Genomic DNA, 21,944 nt, shown 5'->3' on the forward strand with positions numbered 1-21,944 from the left:
AACTACCTTTCCAGTTTCCCGGACTCACCCTGCTCATTCCCCACGTACGGAAATGATGTCAATTAAATCTTCAGAAGAGCGGGGGGGGGGGGGGGGGGGCTTTTCCGTCAAATTCTGTATTTCCCACATGTCGCTGGCACGGGGTCTGTGTGACATCCCGCGTCCCTGACTGACTTCCTTGTAGCCACCACCTGTCCACCAACCGGATGTCCCTCTCCTCCACAGGGCGAGTGCTCCTCGAAGTGCCGCAACTTGTTTGTGCTAGAGACGGTGTGCGTGGCCTGGTTCTCCTTCGAGTTCCTGCTGCGCTCTCTGCAGGCCGAAAGCAAGTGCGCCTTCCTGCGGACTCCGCTTGCCATCATCGACATCCTGGCCATCCTGCCCTTCTACGTGTCGCTGCTCGCGGGGCTGGCTGCAGGGCCCACGGGCAGCAAGATGCTGGAGCGCGCGGGGCTGGTGCTGCGGCTGCTGCGGGCGCTGCGCGTACTCTACGTGATGCGCCTGGCGCGCCACTCGCTGGGACTGCGCTCGCTGGGCCTCACCGTGCGCCGCTGCGCGCGCGAGTTCGGACTGCTGCTGCTCTTCCTCTGCGTGGCCATGGCGCTCTTCGCGCCGCTCGTGCACCTGGCCGAGCGCGAGCTGGGCGCTCGCCGCGACTTCTCCAGCGTCCCCGCCAGCTACTGGTGGGCCGTCATCTCCATGACCACCGTGGGCTATGGAGACATGGTACCGCGCAGCCTTCCCGGCCAGGTGGTGGCGCTGAGCAGCATCCTCAGCGGCATTCTACTCATGGCCTTCCCGGTCACCTCCATCTTCCACACCTTCTCGCGCTCCTACTCGGAGCTTAAGGAGCAGCAACAGCGCGCGGCCAGTCCTGAGCCGGTCTTGCGTGAGGACAGCACACGCGATGACAGCACGCGTTCGGCCAGCGCCACCGAGGACAACTCACAGGACCCCGAGAGCGCAGGCACAGCAGGGAGCTCACCAAGCCGGAGGGGACCCTGAACCGAGTGCTCTGCTTGAGAGCTTGGGAGGGAGGGGGGGTCCAAAGCCTCGGAAGACACCAAGGGTCTACTGACCCAGGAGTCTTAAACTTGGTCTGGCATGTCGTTGCAGCCGGCCTGGCACCCCAAGCAACCCCGAGCTTCGCGTAGCCTGGAGGATATAGCAGCCTGGTCTTTCTCTGCTTTTTATTTTCCCTCCAGTTTTAAATTTTCTATGGCTAATTAAAAATAATTGAGTCCCAGAAAACCCAAGCCTGAAGCAAATGCCAGACTTTTGCCCCTTCCCTGCCCGCTCCTAATCTAGGGCAGCGCCCCCCCCCCCCCCCAACAGAGGGTGACATCTACCTTGTGACCCTCAGTGGGCACTATCCCATGTAAAGGACACCCCACACGGCCCATCCCCATCACCTGCCAAGTGATGGGGCAGAGGTTTGACGAGGTACTTAGCCCCCAGTTCTGCCTAACTGCTCTTTTGCAGAGAGAAGGGAAATCTCAGCGCTCTTCCTCCACACCATCTCAGTCAGGTGATCAGGTTGCTCACGGTTTGCAGCGTGGCCTTTTAACCCTTTCCCTGCCATCCCAGCTAGCCTGTGGGAAGGCTATCTGTCTCCAGGGCATGTTCTCTTCTATTGGAACGTTTCCCTCAAGTGAGGGCAAAAACCCGGGTGACAGGCATAGTGGGGTCCAGGGGCAGTTCGAGGAGATGGTGAGGACACCCCAGGAGGCTCTTGCTGGGACACTGATAGACACGGAAGCATGGCCTTTCTCTGCTCCATGGAGGTGAGGAAAATGGAACTTGCTTCGCTCTTTTCAACAAGCCCACACTTGCCTGTAATCACACTTGGGAAGTGGAGGCAGGAGGATCAGGTGTTCACCAACATTCCCCACCCACACCACACACACTCCATACCTGAGATAGACCTCCTCCATCAGGAGGGAAGATCCTCTGTCTTCAGGTCATCATCACTGCCTACTGCATAGTAAGTAGCTTCCAGCAAGGCCCCTACATGAGCTCAGTACAGGCCCACTTGGGGCCCTTGTACTTTGCAAGAATCTACTGCAACCAAATAAAAAGTTGCTCGCCCTTCCTCACAGCAGAAAGCTGAGTTCCTCTCAGTCGGGTATCATTTATGTTCTGTGGGATCCAAACTGAGCCTGGGGTTCCTAGAGCTAAAAGAGGGGTTGGTTTCCTATGACGTGGGGGAGGGGTGGCAGGGGGTAGCAGACATGCACACAGATGGACTTCACCTGTCAAGGCACTGGGTATGAGAGATAAGAGGCCTGGGAAGCAAACTGGTAACTTGGTCTTGCCAGTAGCTGATGGAGGAAGGTCATTGGTTAAATAAAAAAAAAAAAAAAACACTGCTTGGCCCTTTAGCTTTAGCCCTTACTGGCTAATTCTGATATACCAATCAACCCATCTCTAATAATCTGTGAGAACCAGTCTTACCGGGAAGATTCTAGCCTATGTCCATCCTGGGTCAGAGCTTCATGGCGTGCGTCTGCCCGGGAGAGCAGAGCATGGCATCTCTCTGAGGCATCTGCTCCCGAGAGGAGAGCTGTGGAGTCTGAGCTCACTTCCTCTTCCTCCCAGCATTCTGTTGTTTACTCCTCCCACCTATCTCTAACCAATGAGAGCCAAGCAGTTTCTTTTTATTTAACCAATGACCTTCCTCCATCAAGTAGCAACCTTCCACAGCCAAGAAAGAGATGGAGGCCCGTGACCCACACAAGGCAACCTTCTCCTGCTTCTCTGGAATCTTTGGACAATCTCCTTGAGACAAAAAGGATGCTCAACTTTCAGGTGGAGAAAAGAGCTGCTCAGGATGGGGCTGGCCAAGCCTGGTTGAAACCTGGAGCCTAGCATGGGGTTTGCTGAGTCCATGGTTGCAGCCCTCTACAGAACAGAGTCTCTTCTTGCTAATGGGCCCACATCTACCATGGCCAAAGCTAACAGAGTTTTTTAAGACACCTTTGAAGCAACTGGGGAAATGCAGGGAGTGGAAAGGCCAGAGCTTCCTCCAAGAGGGGGTAGAGCTAGAAGCTACCCAGTGGACCTTGGGCTCAGGCCTGCCTCCTTAGCACCTGTAGCAACGTGGGTGGACCTTGAACACACACTGGAGGCGAGTCTGGGGCTTCCAAAGTGAACTGCCCTTCCTGTAGCAATGGCTTTGGGCTTGCTTAGGTCCCAACAGGGATTTTGGTACCAGTAGACAGAGATCTAGCCAGAAGGGAACCTCCTGTACCAGGCTGGCATTCAAGATGGATCTCTTCTCCAGGGACAGTATGGACTTCTGCTACACAGAGACATTGACTTCCTCCATGAAGACACCAAAAGGAAACTTCAGGTTGCGGTCCCCTGGAAGTCAGGGAAGCCATGAGGAATGAGCATGGGATCCACTGTCGTTCTGGCCAGTAGCCAACAGGAATCTCAACCAGGGGCGTCAGAAGCCACCTTGAATTACCATATGGTATGGGGTGATAGCCAGCTCTGTCGAGAATGGTGGGCAGGGAAGGACACATTCCTTTGAGCTAGCAAACCACCTGCTCTGGGCTTCTCTGCCTAGAGAGACCCAGGAAGACTCCTCCACCTCCTGAAGAACTTCCCAGAAGGATAGAGGGCTGAGCATGCTGTGGCCTCAGCTTCCTGTTTGGTTTCAGAGAACACGTATTCCCCCGATTCCAACCACTGGGACGTAGATGAAGTCCATATGGAAACACTCGGCAAGACACCACTGTGCACTGGCTGCATCCTCGGTGCCTGTGATCCTTACAGTGACCACAACCACAGCAATGATGGGGCTGCAGAAAGCAGGTCTTTCTCCTATCCCAAGAGCCATCTGGGCTTGTGGGCTCAGAATTGTGGTGAGGTGTAGCCTCCGCCATGCAGGCAATGACCCCCAAAGTCTACCGGCACCCCACCAGGCTAGAGAACAGAAGCAAGCCCAGGCAGTGCCTCACTCCCGAGCTTCTCTTTCCTCACTGTTGGTCCAGAGTGGGCCCCCAAACCTTCTACTTCCACAGCTTGGAAAAGCATAATCCCAGCCATGACTACATCTCTGGGTTACCTGGAACCCTCTGCTAGTTTCATGGAGGGCAATGTGAGTCCATGTCATCACACAAGTCCACGTCCTTCAATGCCAGACTGATGCCCTCATCCACCCAGTCATGCATGGACTAAGGGCCACGAGTCCTTCAACCCAGTGCAACCCTGTACCAGCACCCGCCCCCCAAATTAGTGCCTGTCACCCTTCTACACAAATTGGTGGTACCACCACCCACTACCCTACATCTCCCACCCCTCCTGCCTTGTGCGTCTGCTGCGATTCCATTCTCCCTACCACATACGATTTATTGACTTAAGAGACACCACACGAAGTATGTTCATTCAGCAGCTGGGCCTGCAACCGATGGCATTTACTTTGGAGGCAATTACTACTACAGACATCCCCTTCATTTTTTTTTTTTTGTTGTTGTTGTTTTTTGTTTTTTCGAGACAGGGTTTCTCTGTAGCTTTGGAGCCTGTCCTGGAACTCTCTTTGTAGACCAGGCTGGCCTCGAACTCACAGAGATCCTCCTGCCTCTGCCTCCCAAGTGCTGAGATTAAAGGCGTGCGCCACCACCGCCCAGCCCCCTTCATTTTTTTTTTAAAAATAAACATCTTACAAGCCAGGGAGTAAGCAAGAACCTTGCTCACACACTTAGACTATCTGAGGGAAGGTTGAAGATGCACAGTGTGGCCTCTCCAGCCATCTGGTGAGCCACCACGACCATCAGAGCTAATGTGCTGTGGATGGATGGCATCTGTGTGCACAAAAAGACCTTCTGCCCAGCAGAAGAGAAGAAACTGTTATGCAGAAGCATCTAGAACATCCTGGACCCAGGAGCCAGCCAGGTCAGCACGGGGCTGCCAAGCATACATGATCTCATGGTGAGCAAAGAGAGGGGCAAAATACAGTGACCAGTATCAGGCCAGTGACTTCCATCTCCACAGGGTGCAGCAGACGCACCCGTGGCACACAAGGGCAGAACAGGGCTTGAGGACAGACAAGCCACCAGCAGCTATGACCACACACTGTCTAGCATGCCACAAGCCCTGCTAGGAAACGAGGCTTGCTGAGGGAAACTGGCTGAGAGGAAGGGACTCAGCGGGTTGCTGTGCCTGCCATCCTGCTCGGCTGCATGAACCTCTTTCAGGGTCAGGCCAGTGTTTGTCTGAAGGAGGTAGGGAAAGACACCTCCCTTTTCCATCACCTTGAAAACACCCCAGAGCCAGCCCTAGCTCCACTGTCCCTGAGTCCCCCACCTGAAGGCTATGGGGACAAGCAATCAACTTCATATCTCTGCCCACACCTGGCCTGTTCATCTGTGGAGTGCACAGGGCCAGCCTCCCTAATGCGGAAGCATAGGTTGGCACTCAGCACCCACGGCTGATTGCTCACATGTCCTTGTCTTCCTCAGATGCCTCAGAGAGCCTTGGCACTGGCAGGGTGTACTGCATGGGGGGCGGGCTTCTGGGGATGGTGAGCAAAGGCATAGGCCTGCCCCAGGATAGCCAGGTCCACCATGACCTGTAGTAGACCACAGACTGAGAACTGCAGAGGTGCGCTGTTGAGCAAGAAGTAGGCTGTCTTGAAGGTGTCACCACTCGTCCACATGAGCACCATCTTCAGGCTGTAAGAATACAAAGGGGCAGTCAGTGTTGACCCCAGAACAGGGACATATATAGAGGTCAGCTGTGTGGCCCAAAGGATTAGGGCACATTAGGAAATGGGAACCACAGAAGGAGGTGGGATCCCCTGACCCAAGCCTGTCCACCCTACCTAACCTTGCACTCTTCCCGGGTCCCAGAGAGAGAGGACAATCTACCTCACACTAGGACATGGGTGTTCTGACCCCCCATGGATCATACCATGGCTCTGGCCAGGCCTTCAGAATGGCTTAATCACAGAGAGCAATAAAGGATGGTACCCAGGGAGGCTAGGACCTCAGGGGTCTTTAGCCTGGCCCAGTAGGTTTCCATACTGGGTGCTACGGATGTGGGGGGACGGTAAAGGCAGAGGCAGGACACAAAGTATAAGGCAGCTGCCCTGGGGCCTTCTCTCAAGGGACTCTTCCATTAGAGAAACAGAAACGACCACTATTGTCCCACACGTCCCGTGTCTTCCCATGGCATTAGATAACACAGATAGAACGTAACTGTTTTTGCTGTATAATAGGTGCAAACCAACCCAGCTTCCCTGGCAGCTGAACCTGTGGCACTGACTTAAACCACAGGCTGTCCAAGTGTGCAGGCTGCAGCTGGTGCCCCCAGGCAAACAGCTGATTGGTGCTGACAGCTGCAAGCCCCCTAATACACTATGCAGAGGAGACATCCCACAAGCTAGGCACAACCACTTTCCTTGGCCACGGCTCTGCAGTATGCCAGCTTCCTGTCCTCTTGGGGACACCAGCTTACTCCTTCCTGAAATGGCTATCTCTTTCTGCCAATCCCAGTGCTGCAGCTCAGATGCCCGAAAACAAACGGGGAAGCAGACCCAGGTGTGGTGGCACTTGAATGGTGGGGGCAGATGGATTAGGAGTTCAAGATAAGCCTCAGCTACAAGACTTTGGGTCTCAAAACAAACACACAGCATTACTGGAAAACCAAATTATGAGAAGACACCACACACGTACAGAATCCAAAGGACCCCTGATGGGTAGGTATGCTAACGTACAGCCATATGGAGGTTACTATTGGCTAATGTTTCTCATGTGGTTGGACAAGTCTGAGGCTGCAGGTGGCTGAAGTCAGTCTGTATGACACGGTCAGGAACCCGAGATTTCACCTCTCAGACAAGTGGCAATGTCCCTCATAATCCTACAGCACCAAATGAATAGGAGACAACTTCCATAGGATCTTCTGTGGTAGTAAGGCTTTCTGTTGTCATTTTAAAGTCAGGTAAGGCCAGGGCCTGGAGCGACGGCTCAGCAGTTAAGAACACTGGCTGCTCTTCTAGGTTCAATGCCCAGCACCCACATGGCAGCTTACGTTAACTGCAATTCTAGGGGATGTGATACTCTCACACAGACATCCATGTAAGCAAGAACATCACTCAATGCACATAAAATAAAATAAGTCACTTTTTAAAACCTGGGTGAAGCCAAACTGTTGGGTTCAGAATACCCAGAGTAATAGTAATAATTCCCAGGTGATGGGAATGAAATCTGATACCTCAGCTGCAGTCCCTCAACAGAGGAACAGAGCATGGAGAGTGTTGGGGTCACTCCCCTGCCTAGGCAGAAGGCATCTCTCAGAGACCAGGATTCCCCCTACAACAGACAGACTTGCCAAACTTCCAGCGGCTTCTGGGACAGTCACCCCGGTCCAGGCCCCACAGGAAATGCCTGGACAGTCATGTATCCCAAGCTGAAAGCAGGTGCTGAACTCTCAGGGTTCAGTCTTAAAGCCAATGGCACATGTCCCTGAGCTGTACAAGGGGCATGTTGTGGCCTAGAAGGAAACTGGAACCAGCTGTGACTCATGCGGTCTTCTGCAAACCAACGTCAATTAAGAAGAGCCTACAGCAAAGGTGGCCAACCTGCTCCTCAGAGTCACAGACGCATGGTGAGCACGAGCTGGGACCAAACATGTATGGGACTTGTGTGACCCACTTAGACACAGAAAGATGGGGCTTAAATAATTCGCCCAATGTCACATACTAAGTAGGTTGGGATCCCTTGGGCTCGACTCCAAAGTCCAGCAGCACAGGACTTTGAGACAGGTCGCAGCCCAGGATATACAGCTGTAGCCCTTAGCCCCAGACCATCTGTCCCTGCCCAGGCCACCTGCCCAACTGCCCTCACTATTAAGATCCCATCAGCCCCAAGCACATAGTTGTGTCTGTAACACCAAGTGGAGACATGAGGTAATTGCTGGAGCATGGCACTGCCCAGTGACAGGGATATTCTTAGCCGCTTGGATCCTTCCTTCAGATGGTCTCTATCCTCCAGGAAAGACAGCTTGCTGCTGACGCCAGCAGCATTCTGGTCCTGGGACAGGAATCTAATCATGCTGAGGTTTTGACATGCTCTGAATGGCTCAGAGAGTAGCAGGGGGGAAGGAGACCACGGTCTACACAGGAGAAGCTACAGGGCCACTGTACACAGGGCAGATTCACGGTCAATTTCCTGGGACTGTTAATGCTTTGTTTGCTCTGGGGCAATGGACACCAGCTTTTCTCCATGCAGGAGCTCCCCAATCCTTTACATCAGTGGTAATCTTTACGTGCAAAGAGTGGGCACTGCCCCTGAAATCCCAGTACTCAAGAGATTAAGGCAGGTAGATCCAGTGTTGAATAGGCCAGGCATGATGGTGTGTGTATGCCTTTAATTCCAATACTTAGGAGGCTGAGGCAAGAGGATCTCTATGAGTTCAAGGCCAGACTAGTCCACTTAACAAGTTCTAGGACTACATAGAGAGATCCTGTCTCAAAGCGGAGAAGGGGAGAAAGGAAGAGAGAAAAAGCCCAAGGGCAGTCTAGGAAAATGATGGGGGCAGGGTATAAAAGTATATCACATCCCAAGAAGTCCATCTCTCATCCTTGGATGGAGGAAACAGCTGGCCTGGGGTCTCACCAAAAGCTACCCAGGGTACAGGATATCCGCTTTCTCAGGCAGAGAACCTTGCAGGGGAGCCAGCGTGGGTGTGGAGTAGGCTGTCATCCCAGAGGCCTCGATTTTCAACTTCAAGATCAGGGAGTGGAGGGAGGGAGATCAAGACCATAGGGAGGCCTAGCCATGGCTCCAGCTCCCTCTTCGCTCCCTCTCTGCCCAGGGCTGACTGCTCTCTCTCCAATGGGCCTCTTGGCCCGACCCGACTGTCCTCCCCCACTGTTTTAATCTAGGCTCTCATTACCTCATTCCTGGCTCCAGCATTTTTCTTCCGAACCAGGCTGCCAGATCACTGCTCTTAAAATACCTCCTCACCTCATCTTTGCCCTGGGCAGCCGACAGGGGTGCCTCTCTTTGGCACCCAGGACAGTAAAACCAACTGTTGCACCTGCTCGCCTTGCCTTGCAGCGTCAGCCCACTGACACGCTGACCATGCTGACCTCAGTCCAGGACTAAGCCGCCACCGCCACCGCCTACAAAAGCTCCCCCAGGGCTGACACCCACCCAACTCATGTCCCCTTGGAGGTATTTGTAACCCTGGGTCAGACCAAGTTCTCTTAGATGAGACACCAAAAGCAAAAGCAATAAAAGAAAACACAAACACACTCCATCAAAGCTGACAGGGTCTTAAGTCTCCCAGACAAGCCTTACAATCCTAACATAGCTGGGGATGACCTTGAATTCATAATCCTCTTACCTCCGCCTCCTAATGCTGGGTTTATAGGTGTGTGCCCCATGCCTAGCTTGTGTGGTACTGAGGATCAAACCTCCAGGGCATGCTAGGCCAGCACTCTACCAACTAAGCCACTCCCATCCCCTAGAATTGAAACTTGGGCATCACAATAGACAACCCTGAAAAAGTAGGCACATAAGCCAGAGTAGGATATAAGAGAAATATTTATAAATCATCTATGTGATACGATTTTAATACCACAGAATGTTTTAGCTCTTACAGTTCAGTAATAAAACACTACGAATACACATTGGGACCCCGGAGAGACTTCTTCAGAGACATAGCCAGGGCTATAAGATGTTCACCATCATTTGTCAGTGAAAGGCAGACCAAACCACGGTGAGCCAAGCACTTCACACCCACAAGGATGCTGGGAAAAAAGAACAAACCAGAAGACCTAGGAGGGACCGGCACACCCCTCTCCCCACACAGCTGGTGGAACATGAAAATGTGTCTCTCTGGAAAACAGGCTGGCGGTTCCACAGACGATCACACGCCAAGCCATCACGAGACCCATTCTATGCCTCCATGCTTTCTCAATGAAGGGAAACTAGTATGTACGCAGGAAAACCTGTACAAGTCAGGAGAGCATGAGTCATAGCGTCCGCCAACCGAAGACAGGCAGACACCTGGTCCATCCACAAAATGAAGTCATGGACAGGAATGAAGCTCACGCCAGACACAGACCGCCACACGCTATGTGATTCTACAGGTGTGTAATGACGAGAGCAGGCCAATCAGGAAAGACAGGACACAGGTGAGTGGTGTGGAGGAGTCTGGGTCGGGTGGGCATGGCTGCTGATGAGTTCGAGTTGCTCAGTCTTTTTGGTAAAGAGACTGTTCCAAAATTAGAACACGGTGCTGGCTACCAGAGCCTGTGCCTGTACTGACATGCACCAGAAGGTACTCGGCAAGCAAGCAACTTGTGGTATATGCGCGGTATGCTCCAGTGGGTGGTACCTGGTCTTCCTACTGTGGGCACTAAGGGCCCGTGCTTCTTCTTACAGAGCTAAGCAAACAGAGCAGGATGATTACAGAGGTCCGGTAGTGACAAGGACATGGCCCAGAAGCAGCAAGCTGACTTTCCCAAAAGGCTATAGAAACGCAAGGGGCCTGCTCAGGGGACCAAGGCTAGATCTGTGGGACCGGTTAAGCAAAACCCAGTTTCTGGGAGCATCTCACTATAGCAAGAGAGCCCAGAGTCCCAGCTGGATCCTGCAGAGTGGCCTGGTGGCACAGTCCAGGGGCCTGTCCCTCAGCCTCCTTTTTAACTGCCCACGATCTAAATCCGCCCACCTCCTCCTTCTCATTCCATTCTCACATGGCCTCCAGGACTCACTCATGTGAGCCCTGCCTCTGAGCACCTTCCCTGCTGGATTCTTCAGACTCTGCAATGCCTCTCCCTCCCCATTCCGCACTCCCAGTGCCTTCCCCAGCTACTCCTTCCTGTTCCATGCTGCTGAAGGCTGCCTCACGCTTGCCTTCCTCTTATCTTTCACACCCACCCCTGTGCTCCAGTAATTACTTGTTAGGGAACAGTCTTCAAATCTAGTAAAAACCTGGAGGAAGGAGAATGCAAATACCCCCAGGATCAGCCTTGTAGGGGTTTGCTGCATTAATTAGTAAAGTCATTCCAAATGTATCATCATTCATCACAGGCTCCAAATCCACAGCCAGCTAATGTTTTTCAAGAGGGAAATTACTCAAATATATCTCGAGCAGTAGCTCCGAGGTAGGAACTCTGTATATGTGCCTATTGGGCTGTGTACATACATACATGTGTAACATACATACATACATACATGTGTACCTACATGATGGTGCAATGGGGCATGCAGTTCCTTAGAGGAAAGTGATAAAACCTACCCGGTTGTATCACCACCTGTCAGCAGCCTTTAGTTTCCAGGTGTCTTTAAGTGTTTACGTGTGTGCACATGTATTAAACACAACATTTCAATCCAGCACAAGAAGCACCCACACCCCATCAAATTTATTTGAAATTGCACTTCCTGTGGTTTCAAGAGTCACAACCCCAAGATCTTAGGTAGTCCAGCACTCCATCTAGAGGTGAGGACATGGGGGGACCTGATCTGGGGTAGCCCAGCCCTCCTTCTGGAGAAGGTGAGGACATGGTGGAGCCTGACATATCCCCAACTAGGATTCCTGGGGCAATCCTAATAACAGCATCCACCCCAGCAGTAATGGAAGCTTGGCGGGCAAGTGCCTCTGTGACTCTGCCCCAAGGCAGCAAGCACCCTGCCCCGAGAGGATACCTTAGCAGCGAGCCCCATATCTCCAAACACTGGCTCCTCCTTGGCCCCAGGACACCTTCTCTAAAACACCTCTGCTCTCAGCTGGGTAAGGGTCAACCAGCACTCACGTTTCGGAACAGCAACAGCAAAAAGTTAGTGATCTCCAGAAGTCACCCGTGTCTTTCCTCCGTGCTCTGAATTAACATGGCCTCCGAGTTGGAGTTCTACCTGTACATCTACCAGCTCCAAACCAGAGCTTTGGGATCCTCATAGCTTCAGCCTCCACAGATGTGAAAAAACCATCCAGACTCAATTCAGGGCTCCATCCGTCCTCACTTGGGAAACTTGATCCACTGTGGTCACAACTGTCACCCTAACTCTGCCCTGCTGGTCTGTGTATCATGTTAGAGCTTTAGTGGCACTAATGTCCCTCGCCCTGAACCACACTGCACTGCACTCTATACCTGAACATACATCTCACACATGGACCTACACTCCACGCATGCACACAAGCCTCGGACTTGCAGTCCTGCATCCAATAAAAAGAACCTCAGAGAGCTACTGAAATCCAAAATCTGGCATCTGGCACAACCCCAAGCCTCAGAACTGCCCCTTCTTTTCAGGATGTGGTTTACACAACAAGACAGGAGGCTATGATTCCTCTGACATCAAAATGCCACCACTATGCTCAAAGAACCCTCAGAGAAGGGGGCCCCTGAGGGTCTTCCACAAGAGGTGGGGTGACCTTGGTGAGGAGGGGACAGGGTCTCAGGTAGAAGCAGGATGGAGTCTCAGAAGTGGATGGGATCTCTGAGAAGTTAAAGGGTCTCAGTGTGAAGTTCCATGGGTTCCTCGGGGATGGTGCCAAATTAAACACATGACTGGGTTCTTCCCTCCAGCTCACCCATTGATCTGTGCTCAGTAGATGCCCTTTTCTTCAAGACTTTCCAGTGCTCTATGGGGACTGTCCTGTGTTAGACAGATGTCTCCAGATATGATCATGATAGCACAACTTTATCTCCCTCCCCCCCCCCCCCGCCCCGCTTCTCCGACACTGTATCTTTGGTGGACTGTGGCAAGTCCCACTGTGAAAAAGTCATAGCTGGAACACCTTTGGTAAGGTCACCTGCCCTGCATGGCTAGTTGTATAGGTACCATACTCCTTAATCCCTCATCCTGGGACTGATCTGCAGCTTCTGATGGGCCATGGCCTCCACAGACGAGGGCCTCTGCTTCCCTCCCCTACCCCATCTAAACATACCTTCTCAGACAAGAGTCAAAGGCCCAGTGTGCTTAAGCAGGGTGATTTCATCATGCTGCCAGTGCTCAATGGCCCCAGGGAGTGCTGTCGGAACCTCCTCAGGAAAACCCCTACCTCATGCCCTCCGTGGAGCGATGGCGGTAGTTTCGATACAGCTGCGGCACACCCAGCATGGCCTCGGTCAGCACAGCCAGGAAGCCCAGCGTCTCCACAAACAACGCCGAGTCGATGGACAGGTAGGTGATATAGCCTGCCACGCCTGTGAAGGCCAGGACACACTGCACGTAGTCTGCAAAACTGCTCCAGTGCCAGAAATGGTGAGGGTCAAAGTCTGGGGGCGGGAGAGAGAGAGAGAGAGACGCCTCAGTTGGGTGAGCCAGCTGAAGCTTATGGGGAGAGAAATACCAAGGCATGGACAGGTCAAGTCAGTGTGAGGAGTCAAACCTCGTGCCACATACAGTGAGGAGACATGAATGGGTTGGAGCAATCCAAGGTTAGTGTGGAGAAAAAAATACACACCGTGGGAGGAAAATTGAGTGGGTCAAAGCCGGTGGGGAGATGTGAATAGCTCAAATTCAGTGTGAGAAGAGACATGAGCAAGTCAAAGTCAGCATGGAGAGGAAGCAAGCAGGCTGAGGTCAGTGTGGGGGGATGAGAGCATTCCAACAAGGGTCCCGAGACCCTTGGTACCAACGTTAAGTCAACAGAGAGGCTACTAAAGCCCTTTAACTTAATCCCAAAAGTTCTAGGAAGGAGCGTTATACATTGTACCACAGCCTCTGGAATCTGATTCCTGGGTTACAACTACAGCTTTGTCCTCTATAACTTTGGTTAATCATATGTCTCCATCCACTCGGGGTAATGCACCCACCCCCTGGGACTGTTCTAAGGGTGAAATGCACCCACCTCCCACGACTGTTCTAAGGGTTAATGCACCCACCTCCTCCTGAGACTGTTCTAAGAGTTAGTGCACCCACCTCCCAGGACTATTCTAAGGGTTAAGACACCCATCCCCGGGACTGTTCTAAGGGTGAAATGCACCCACCTCCCACGACTGTTCTAAGGGTTAATGCACCCACCTCCTCCTGAGACTGTTCTAAGAGTTAGTGCACCCACCTCTCGGGACTATTCTAAGGGTTAATGCACCCACCCCCCGGGACTGTTCTAAGGATTAGTGCATCAGTCTATGAGTCTTGTGGTGTTTTTAGCCCGTGGGAAGGATGCAGTCAATGCCCAGCACACTATTACTACATACTTGGTGGCCACGGCAATATCCCTTCTTGCTTGGTGACAGATTCTGTGGAATAGTCACAAGAAATCACACAAATGAACTAAATGACACTTCAGCAGATGAATACTTGGAGCCCTGGAGACCGTGATAGCTTCAGGGAAGCTTCAGATGAGAAGACCTCCTCTAAGAGGGAGTGTGGCAGCGCTACGTCTGATCTAGTTCAGAGATGGCAAGTCCAAGACAGGCACATCCAGCTGGTGTAGGTGGGTGGGGCCAAAAGACGCCGGGGCACTAAGTTCTTGCTACGTATGGCTGTTTTTATAAGGAATGGGATTTTCTTTTCTATTTTTGTCATTGTCCTGGGGACCTCACCCATTCTAAGCAAATGCTCTCCCACTGAACCCCAGCCCACTGAATAAAAGGAAAACAGCTAGCAGATGATGGACCTGGTGTCCCTGTTTGCAATTGAAAGCTGGACTGATTGTAACTTGCAGACCACAGCAAAGCTGCAGCCCTGGGGTTTTCAGAGGCCTGGCCTGCCCTGCATCAGTATTTCTGCAGTCTGCATCTGAACTGTGTAGGTGAATCCGCAGGTCACCATCTCCCTCTGCTACAGGAAAACAGCCTGTGCTGGTGTGGTACACGTTAAAGTGTGTGTGTGTGTGTGTGTGTGTGTGTGTGTGTGTGTGTGCGTGTGTGCGTGTGTATGCATGTGTGAGGGTAGTGGCTAACTTCCTCCCAATTACTCAGACTCAACACATTTAAAAAGGTCGTTTCTAATACTACCCGGGAAGCTCTTTTTTGGTTTTGGGGGTGAACCAGGACAAAAAGGAGTAATCTGGAGAAACCCCAGAAAGCATACCCTGACCAGATTACCTGCACCAAATAGTGTTTGCTGTGCGTCACACACTGTCTAGCTTGGAGGTAATGTGGCCCCATACCCACCTCACTTACCAGGCTCAGAGACGTTAAGGAACCACCCTGTCCAAGGTTACAAGTCCCACTGGAGCCTGGGCCCAGGAGAAACTCCACAATAAAGACCTGCCTTTCTGCGTTTGGGGTCTCTGGGGTCCCCCAGCCTCAGCAGCACGCATATGGGCCTAACAGCCTAGAAGTGCCATCAACACATCAATGAAAGTTTGACTCAGGGCTCACTACAGGGCTACAGCCATGCAAGGGGAAATGGGAATATCACCACATGCCATGTACAGTTAAGACTCAAGTGCTGGTGGCCAGCAGACTATGCTTGGCTCTAGTTTATCTCCATTCTAGAGCCTTCTTGATGCCAAGCCGGCCTGGACTCACTCGCAGCACTAATGCATCCTGATGATGGCCTAAGGGGCACAGGCACTGGGCCCTCAGATGAGAAGCCCAATCCTGAAAGGAGCCTGCTCTGGAGCAGCAGGTGTGAGCAGAGCTGCCCTGAACTACAGGGCAGGGGTGGGGGGCTGGTCCAGGCTGCACTGTCTCCCTGTGTGTTCCAGCACCTGCAGGGAGAGCTCACTGACCGTCGGAGGTAAACAGGTTCCCATCAGAGTAGCAGAAAGAAGCCATTGGCTCAATGCAACGTCATCACATATGGCAGGCGGTGATCGGGGAAGTCAGAGGTAGTCCTTCAACAGCAGGTAGCAAGGGATAAGGGACAAGGGATAAATCCCAGGACAGCTGTTTGCTGAGAGGCTGTGAGAAGACTTGGAGATGACAGGGGAGGCACAGCACCCCAGTGAAGACAGACAGTAAAAGTAAAGAGAACGCTGCAGGACACTTAGACTTCAAAACCTAAAAGAAGCTTTGCTGAAAGCCCCAATGTCATTCTATGATGTGCAAATGGATGGACAACCCAATAAAAAAAAAATGGGAAAAAGGAATGGACAGAAAGCGGCCAAGAAGCACATGGAAGAAAATGCAGCATTCTCAAGTCTAAGGACAAGTCAAGTCCTCCTGAACCCAGCTAGCAGAACCTGAATCCAGGGTAGCCCCCACACTTTTGTGACAGGGAAAAACGCTGGGTCCACCACATTGCTGAGAGCAGAAAGAAACCAAAGCCAGGCCAGGAAGCTTTTGTTGTTGCTGTTGTTTGCCCTCAAGGGCCCATCGCTAGGGCAGTGGAGGATGCCACCTTGCCAACCCCACCAAGAACAGCACAGTTACACAAGGCAGCTTTGACACCTGAAGTTTACAACCCAGGGCCCTTCTTACGGCAGACCGCCAGCACCCTCGTGTGGCTTGTCTGCGCCACTTCAGGCAAAGCCTTCCCGTTCCCAAAGGAGCAAAGTGAGACCAAGACCCGTCCTCCAGAGAGCGGCAGTGTCTGGGATGCTGTCAGACAGGTCCTGGGTTCTCTGAGCCCCTGTCAAAAGTTCAAGCCTGGAACTGAATAAAGACCCGGATATCAATCCACACATCTTTGAACACCTGATTTCTGACAAAGAAGTAAAAAGATATCAAATGGGAAAAGGAAAGCATATTTAACAAGTGGGGATGGCATAACTGGATATCAACATGTAGAAGAATAAAAATAGACCCATATCTATCACCATGCACAGAACTCAAGTCCAAATGGATCAAAGACCTCAACATAAAGCCAGCCACAATGAACCTGATAGAAGAGAAAGTGGGAAGTACACTTGAACGCATTGGCACAAGGAACCACTTCCTAAATAGAACCCCAGCAGCACAGACACTGAGAGAAACAATTACTAATTGGGACCTCCTGATGTCAAAAACACTGATGACAACTTATGCTGGAGAGGTTGTGGGGGAAAGGGAACACTCCTGCATTGCTGGTGGGAATGCAAGCTGGTACAGCCCCTTTGGATGTCAGTGTGACGATTTCTCAGAAAATTAGGAAACAACCTTCCTCAAGACCCAGTAATACCACTTTTGGGTATATATCCAAAGGATGCTCAATCGTGCCACAAGGACATGTGCTCAACTATGTTCGTAGCAGCTTTGGCATAGCCAGGACCTGGAAACAACCTAAATGCCCCTCGACCTAAGAATGGATAAAAAAAAAAGTGGTACATTTACACAATGGAGTACTACACAGCAGAAAAAAATAACGACAGCATGAATTTTGCAGGAAAATAGATGAAGCTATAAAACATTATTTTGAGTGAGGTAACCCAAACAATTATCACATGTACTCACTCATAGGTGGTTTTTAAATATAAAGCAAAGAAAGCCAGCCTACAAACCACAATCCCAGAGAACTTAGACAACAATGGGGACACTAAGAGAGACTCACATAGATCTAATCTACATGGGAAGTAGAAAGTAGAAAAAGACAAGCTCTCCTGAGTAGACTGGGAGCATGGGGACCTTGGGGGAGGGGAGAGACAGGGAGGGGAGCAGAGAAAAATGTAGAGCTCAATAAATATCAAAAAAAAAAATTTCAAGCCGATGATCATCAGCCCCTGAAAAAGCAGAGCAAACCCAATGAGAACAGGGTACGCGTCTCTCAACTTTTCTCAGAAATGACAGCTAGAGGTCAGGGTACCGCCAGGGCCAGCAGTAGCACTCACCTCAGGGGTGGGAAGAAAGGTGCTAATACTCGGCCCTGACATGACGTAGGGCCCAGGGGAAGTGAGCCGAGTAAGGACAGGCCACCCTATGACAGCATGGTGCCACATGTAACCTCCCAGCTCTACCTGGCAAGTGGGACTGCAGCATGTTTCTCTCCAGTTCCCTAAGGTACTCAGCCCCACCATGGCAGACCCACAGCCCAGCTCCAGAAAGGTTTTCTGTGGCTGCCATGCTGTCCCATAATATCTGTGGCAAAGACACAAGTCTAGACTGTGGACTGGAGTCAGCAGGAGCCCAGCTGGCCACCCACACCTTAGTCTGTGAATCTGGGAGTGCCGAGAGGAATTCACGTCAGCTGAAAGTAACAATGACCACTCTTATCCTGAGCCTCCCTGAACAAGGCCACCTCATGAGGGTACAGGTGATTCTCATCCCAAAAAAATGAGCATCCCCGTGGCCCGCAGTCCTCACAGAGCCCTGGGTCAACAATCCAGAACAGCTCCCACCATTCTGGGGGACAGCGGCATTAGGGGAGACAGCTTTAAACCATCAGAGGAGACAGGAAATACAGTACTCTGCCCCCAGCTGGGCAATTCAACAACTGACCAGGGTTCTGCACTGGAGACCAAGAAGAATCAGGCTCAGCAACACAAGGGCAGAGCCACCTTGCAAACCCCCTCCCCACGAAGCACATACACATGTTGCAGGAGGTCTTGCTGTTATCTTAAAATTCTCTTGATGGATCTGACCTGAATTTGGATGGAGCGAAACCTGGTGCTGCTGCTGGCCTATAGCAGGCTTGGGCCAGGTGGCTCTTGTCATCTCTCTAGGTGAGGCTCCATACCCTGGAATCTTGTGCAGGCTTGGCCCTGGGACTAGGGGTTGTGCCTGTCAGTCAGAGTTCCTGTGAGCATTAGTGGCAGAAGGAAAGTTGTGCATGAATCTCAAGCAGGCTGGCTAGGCATGGAGCTTTTTGTTTTTATTTTATTTATTTATTTGTTTGTTTGTTTATTTATTTGGACATCGCCAAGTTAAATTTGGACTAGAATTATTATTCTTCCCTTGAGCCATTTGAAGTTGTTATTTCCCAAACACAAGGCTGTCTCTCCATAACTTCCCAGAGTGTTGATGTCAACAGGTCTCAGTGTGCTGCAGACAAAAGAGCCCAAATAAATTGCTGTGACTCTGTTATCGTACCCCCAGGAGTGTACCCTCAAGAGCGGATCCCTGATTTGCTCTTGACCTTGGTAAAGGTGTGCTGGGCTCTGGTTTCTGCCTGTTTGAACTTCCTCTCTCTGGTGCCTGAAATGGGAAGCTCTGACTCAGATGGTTTTCTGACCTAGGGTCTGGCCTGCCCTGAGGACTCCAGGACAGCTGAAATGGCCTTCCTGGCCTTCCAGACCAGACTGGTGGTATGGACCCTCCCCAGCACTGCCCTCACCCACAACAGACAAAGGACTGGCAAGGACGACTCAGCGACCCAGAATCAGTGTTCTGAGAATGGAGCCCTAGCTCACCAGGGAAGCTGGACAGCATTGTTGGCGGTGTGCCATGTTCAGTTCCCCACTCCTGGCTTCCAGACAGGGTCCCCTGGGAAACTGACTGGGAGCATCCACTGCCTGGCCAGAGTAAAGCAAGCAGGGATGGAGGCCAGCGTCTCAATCTGAAGTTGCACAAATAAGGCCATGTCATGGCACTGCCGCTGGTGATAACCACATCACTGTGGCAGTGACTCCGAAAGCCGGGGAAGCTGGAGTCAGGGTGCTCCGTACGTACAGGTGTTGGTGTTGTGGATGCTGTCTCTCTCTTCAGGAGTCCTTTCTGACTCTCCTTACCAACATACCAGAGGGTTGGAACACTCAACTCCAAGTTTTCCCCTCAATGGCATTGACAGGTAACACTGGAGGGTGCGGTCGGTCAGCACGAAATGTTCTTCCTTAGCGGGGCTCCCTTCAGCAAAGAGATGAGCCGAGGAGAGAGGGTTCAGCGGCCCAGGCCTGTCACATCACCCTGCAGAGAGCACTCTTCAGGCCACCAATACTGCAGTGGATGACAGCAACCTCTGCCCCAAACAGTTCCACACAGCTCCCAGACAACTGAGAGGGCCCAGCAAGGCTCTGGCCCAGGGGGCGTCACAATAAACAGCTTTACCACCCAATATGGTGCCTTCACTTCCAACAAGGTTTAAGGTTCCTGCTTTGCGGCAGTTGATGAGCAACACTGCTCGGTGTCGACAGTGAGCCCCCATGGAACACTCCACCCCGAGTTTATTCCTCGATGGCACTGACCGATGACAGCATCAAGGCCTGTGGTCAGCCTGAATGAAGCGCCCTCCCTACTTCTAACCCCAGGGGCTCAAGTTAAACAGAACAGTGAGGTAAGTACTTGCAGAGAACTGAGCTGACAGAGACAGCTGGTCTATGCACGCAGCGGTGGTCCAGCTGCGGTCAGCATCTCTTCCCGTTTAGCTCCTCTGCTCCGGGCTCCATGCCCAGCCAGCACACTCAGGACAGGCCCCCTGAGAATACTGGGGGCCACCATCACAGCATCCACAGAGTGGGGACTCCCTCCAGAAGGAGAAGACCAGAGGTCACCCAGGGCCTGTTCTCGGAGGAAGCTGTTGGCCCAAGAGGTTCACTACTGTTCTTGCTACCGGCTCTGGAGCAGCATCTGAGGTTCTGTCCTGGGGACAGGTATGGAGGCAGAGAATCCAAGGCTCTCCCCAAGGGACAGATACTGAGAACAGAGCACAGGTGTGGGCTCGAGAGGGCAGCAAGAGAATGAAGATGTGGGTCCTGGATGACAAAGAAGGGATTGAGGTGGTCGGGCCCCCAGAATTTTTACACTTGGGAACTAAGTTGGGAAGATGGCAAATACCTGGCTATCTGGGTTACATAGGGCTACTTAGCGAGAAACTGTCTTGAAGGAGAAAGGAAGCAATAAGGATGACCCCACAGTGCCCACTGATGTCCCCCAGTGCCCACTGCGATGTGGCATCACCCAGAGTACCATCACATCAACAGAGCCATCACTGCAGGTAGTGGAGGCCAAGTGCGCAAAGTTGACCAGAGAGAACTATCTGCATATATGTAGAACATAGGTCAGCATGTGAGAGCTGGTCCTTTCCCGCTGCCACATCACAGGGGTCCCAGGACACATCGCAGGTCTCCATGCTCATCAGCAGAAGATTGGACTCAGACTGCCCCGTCCAACCAAACTGGGACACTAGCAAATAAGACAGCTTCCCCCAGGTATGAGATTAGTGTCCATGGCTGTCACAATAGTAACCTTAAATGTCCAGTATGCAAACAGGGAGATGCAGTCCCTACAGAGGGGGAAACAATAACAAAAAAACAAGAAACATTTGTGAAGAGAGATTAGACTAAGCAGGAAAAAAAAACCCCAAAAAACAAAAAAAGCAACCAAAACAAAAACTTCAGAATAGCAAGTATATGTAGAATAGCAAATATATGTAGAACTAAAGGAAACCAAAGACTAGATATAAAGAACTGATAGAGGTCCAGGATATCATCTCACCCGACAAAAGAGCATTTCTAAAGGAAGAGCAATCACTGAGAACCAGGAGCAGCTGGAGTCAGACGGTGTCTGAACTAAAACCCATTATCTGGGCTCAACAAGAGACCTGCACTAACAGAAGGGCCAGGGAACTTCAAGATAATTCTATGGACATTACATTGCCTGAAGAAGAACAATAACAGTGCCTGTGAGAAACACAGACAGGGCCCAGTGCAGCAACACAGGCATAAAGAGCATCCTGACAGGGAGGAGAGAGGGAAAGAACATGAAAAGGACTCAGAGTCTGTGAGCACAGACTCTAAACAGACCTGCCCACCCAAGGAGCCCCATTACCTTAAAGTACAAAACACAGGTCCCCATACCTCACCAACCACGGCTGAATGTCAGAGACAGAGACAAGATCTTGAAAGCAGCAGGAGAAAAATGATGTCACTCACAGGGAACCCCCAGTAAGATGAGCCACTCACTGCTCTCTCACCAGACACAGCCGAATTCAGAAAGCAGAGGGGTGGTGTTCAAAGTGCTGAAGAGGAAAACAACCATCAGCCAGGAATCAGCTCCTAAGACAGCTCTTTACTGAAGGAGAAAGCAAAGTCCCCAGATAAACAAGAACTGGGGAAACTGTTGCTTTCCATGTGGAAATCAAGTGACATCAGAGGTCACGTGAATGGACCCAGAGGACAAAACTGGAATGTGTATATAAAAATGAAAGACACAAGTGAGTGGGTCCCACGTGTGATTCTGGCAC

General features: G+C 51.6%; 2 protein-coding genes across 13 annotated transcripts in view; one reads left to right on the forward strand and one right to left on the reverse strand.

The window, feature by feature from the left end:
- The window catches only part of Kcng2 (potassium voltage-gated channel modifier subfamily G member 2), a 67,314-nt gene extending 65,112 nt beyond the window's left edge, over positions 1-2,202 (forward strand). For all 9 annotated transcript variants that reach the window (XM_041640880.1, XM_041640882.1, XM_041640877.1 and 6 more), the window contains one exon: positions 226-2,202. In XM_041640880.1, the coding sequence (XP_041496814.1) occupies positions 226-1,005 (780 nt within the window). In that variant the 3' untranslated portion in view covers positions 1,006-2,202. The remainder of the gene's footprint in view (positions 1-225) is intronic.
- A 2,185-nt stretch (positions 2,203-4,387) lies between these two features.
- Positions 4,388-21,944, reverse strand: part of Slc66a2 (solute carrier family 66 member 2) — a 39,179-nt gene continuing 21,622 nt past the window's right edge. For 3 of the 4 annotated variants that reach the window (XM_041640868.1, XM_041640865.1, XM_041640866.1), the window contains 2 exons: positions 13,018-13,234; positions 4,388-5,678 (listed from right to left, as the gene is read on the reverse strand). In XM_041640868.1, the coding sequence (XP_041496802.1) occupies positions 5,471-5,678; positions 13,018-13,234 (425 nt within the window). In that variant the 3' untranslated portion in view covers positions 4,388-5,470. The remainder of the gene's footprint in view (positions 5,679-13,017; positions 13,235-21,944) is intronic. The other variant, XM_041640869.1, reaches the window with a different exon arrangement.

This window comes from Microtus oregoni, unplaced genomic scaffold (assembly GCF_018167655.1).
Source record: "Microtus oregoni isolate MIOR12 unplaced genomic scaffold, Mior012 000065F_ref0000479, whole genome shotgun sequence".
NCBI classification, from domain to species: Eukaryota; Metazoa; Chordata; class Mammalia; order Rodentia; family Cricetidae; genus Microtus; species Microtus oregoni.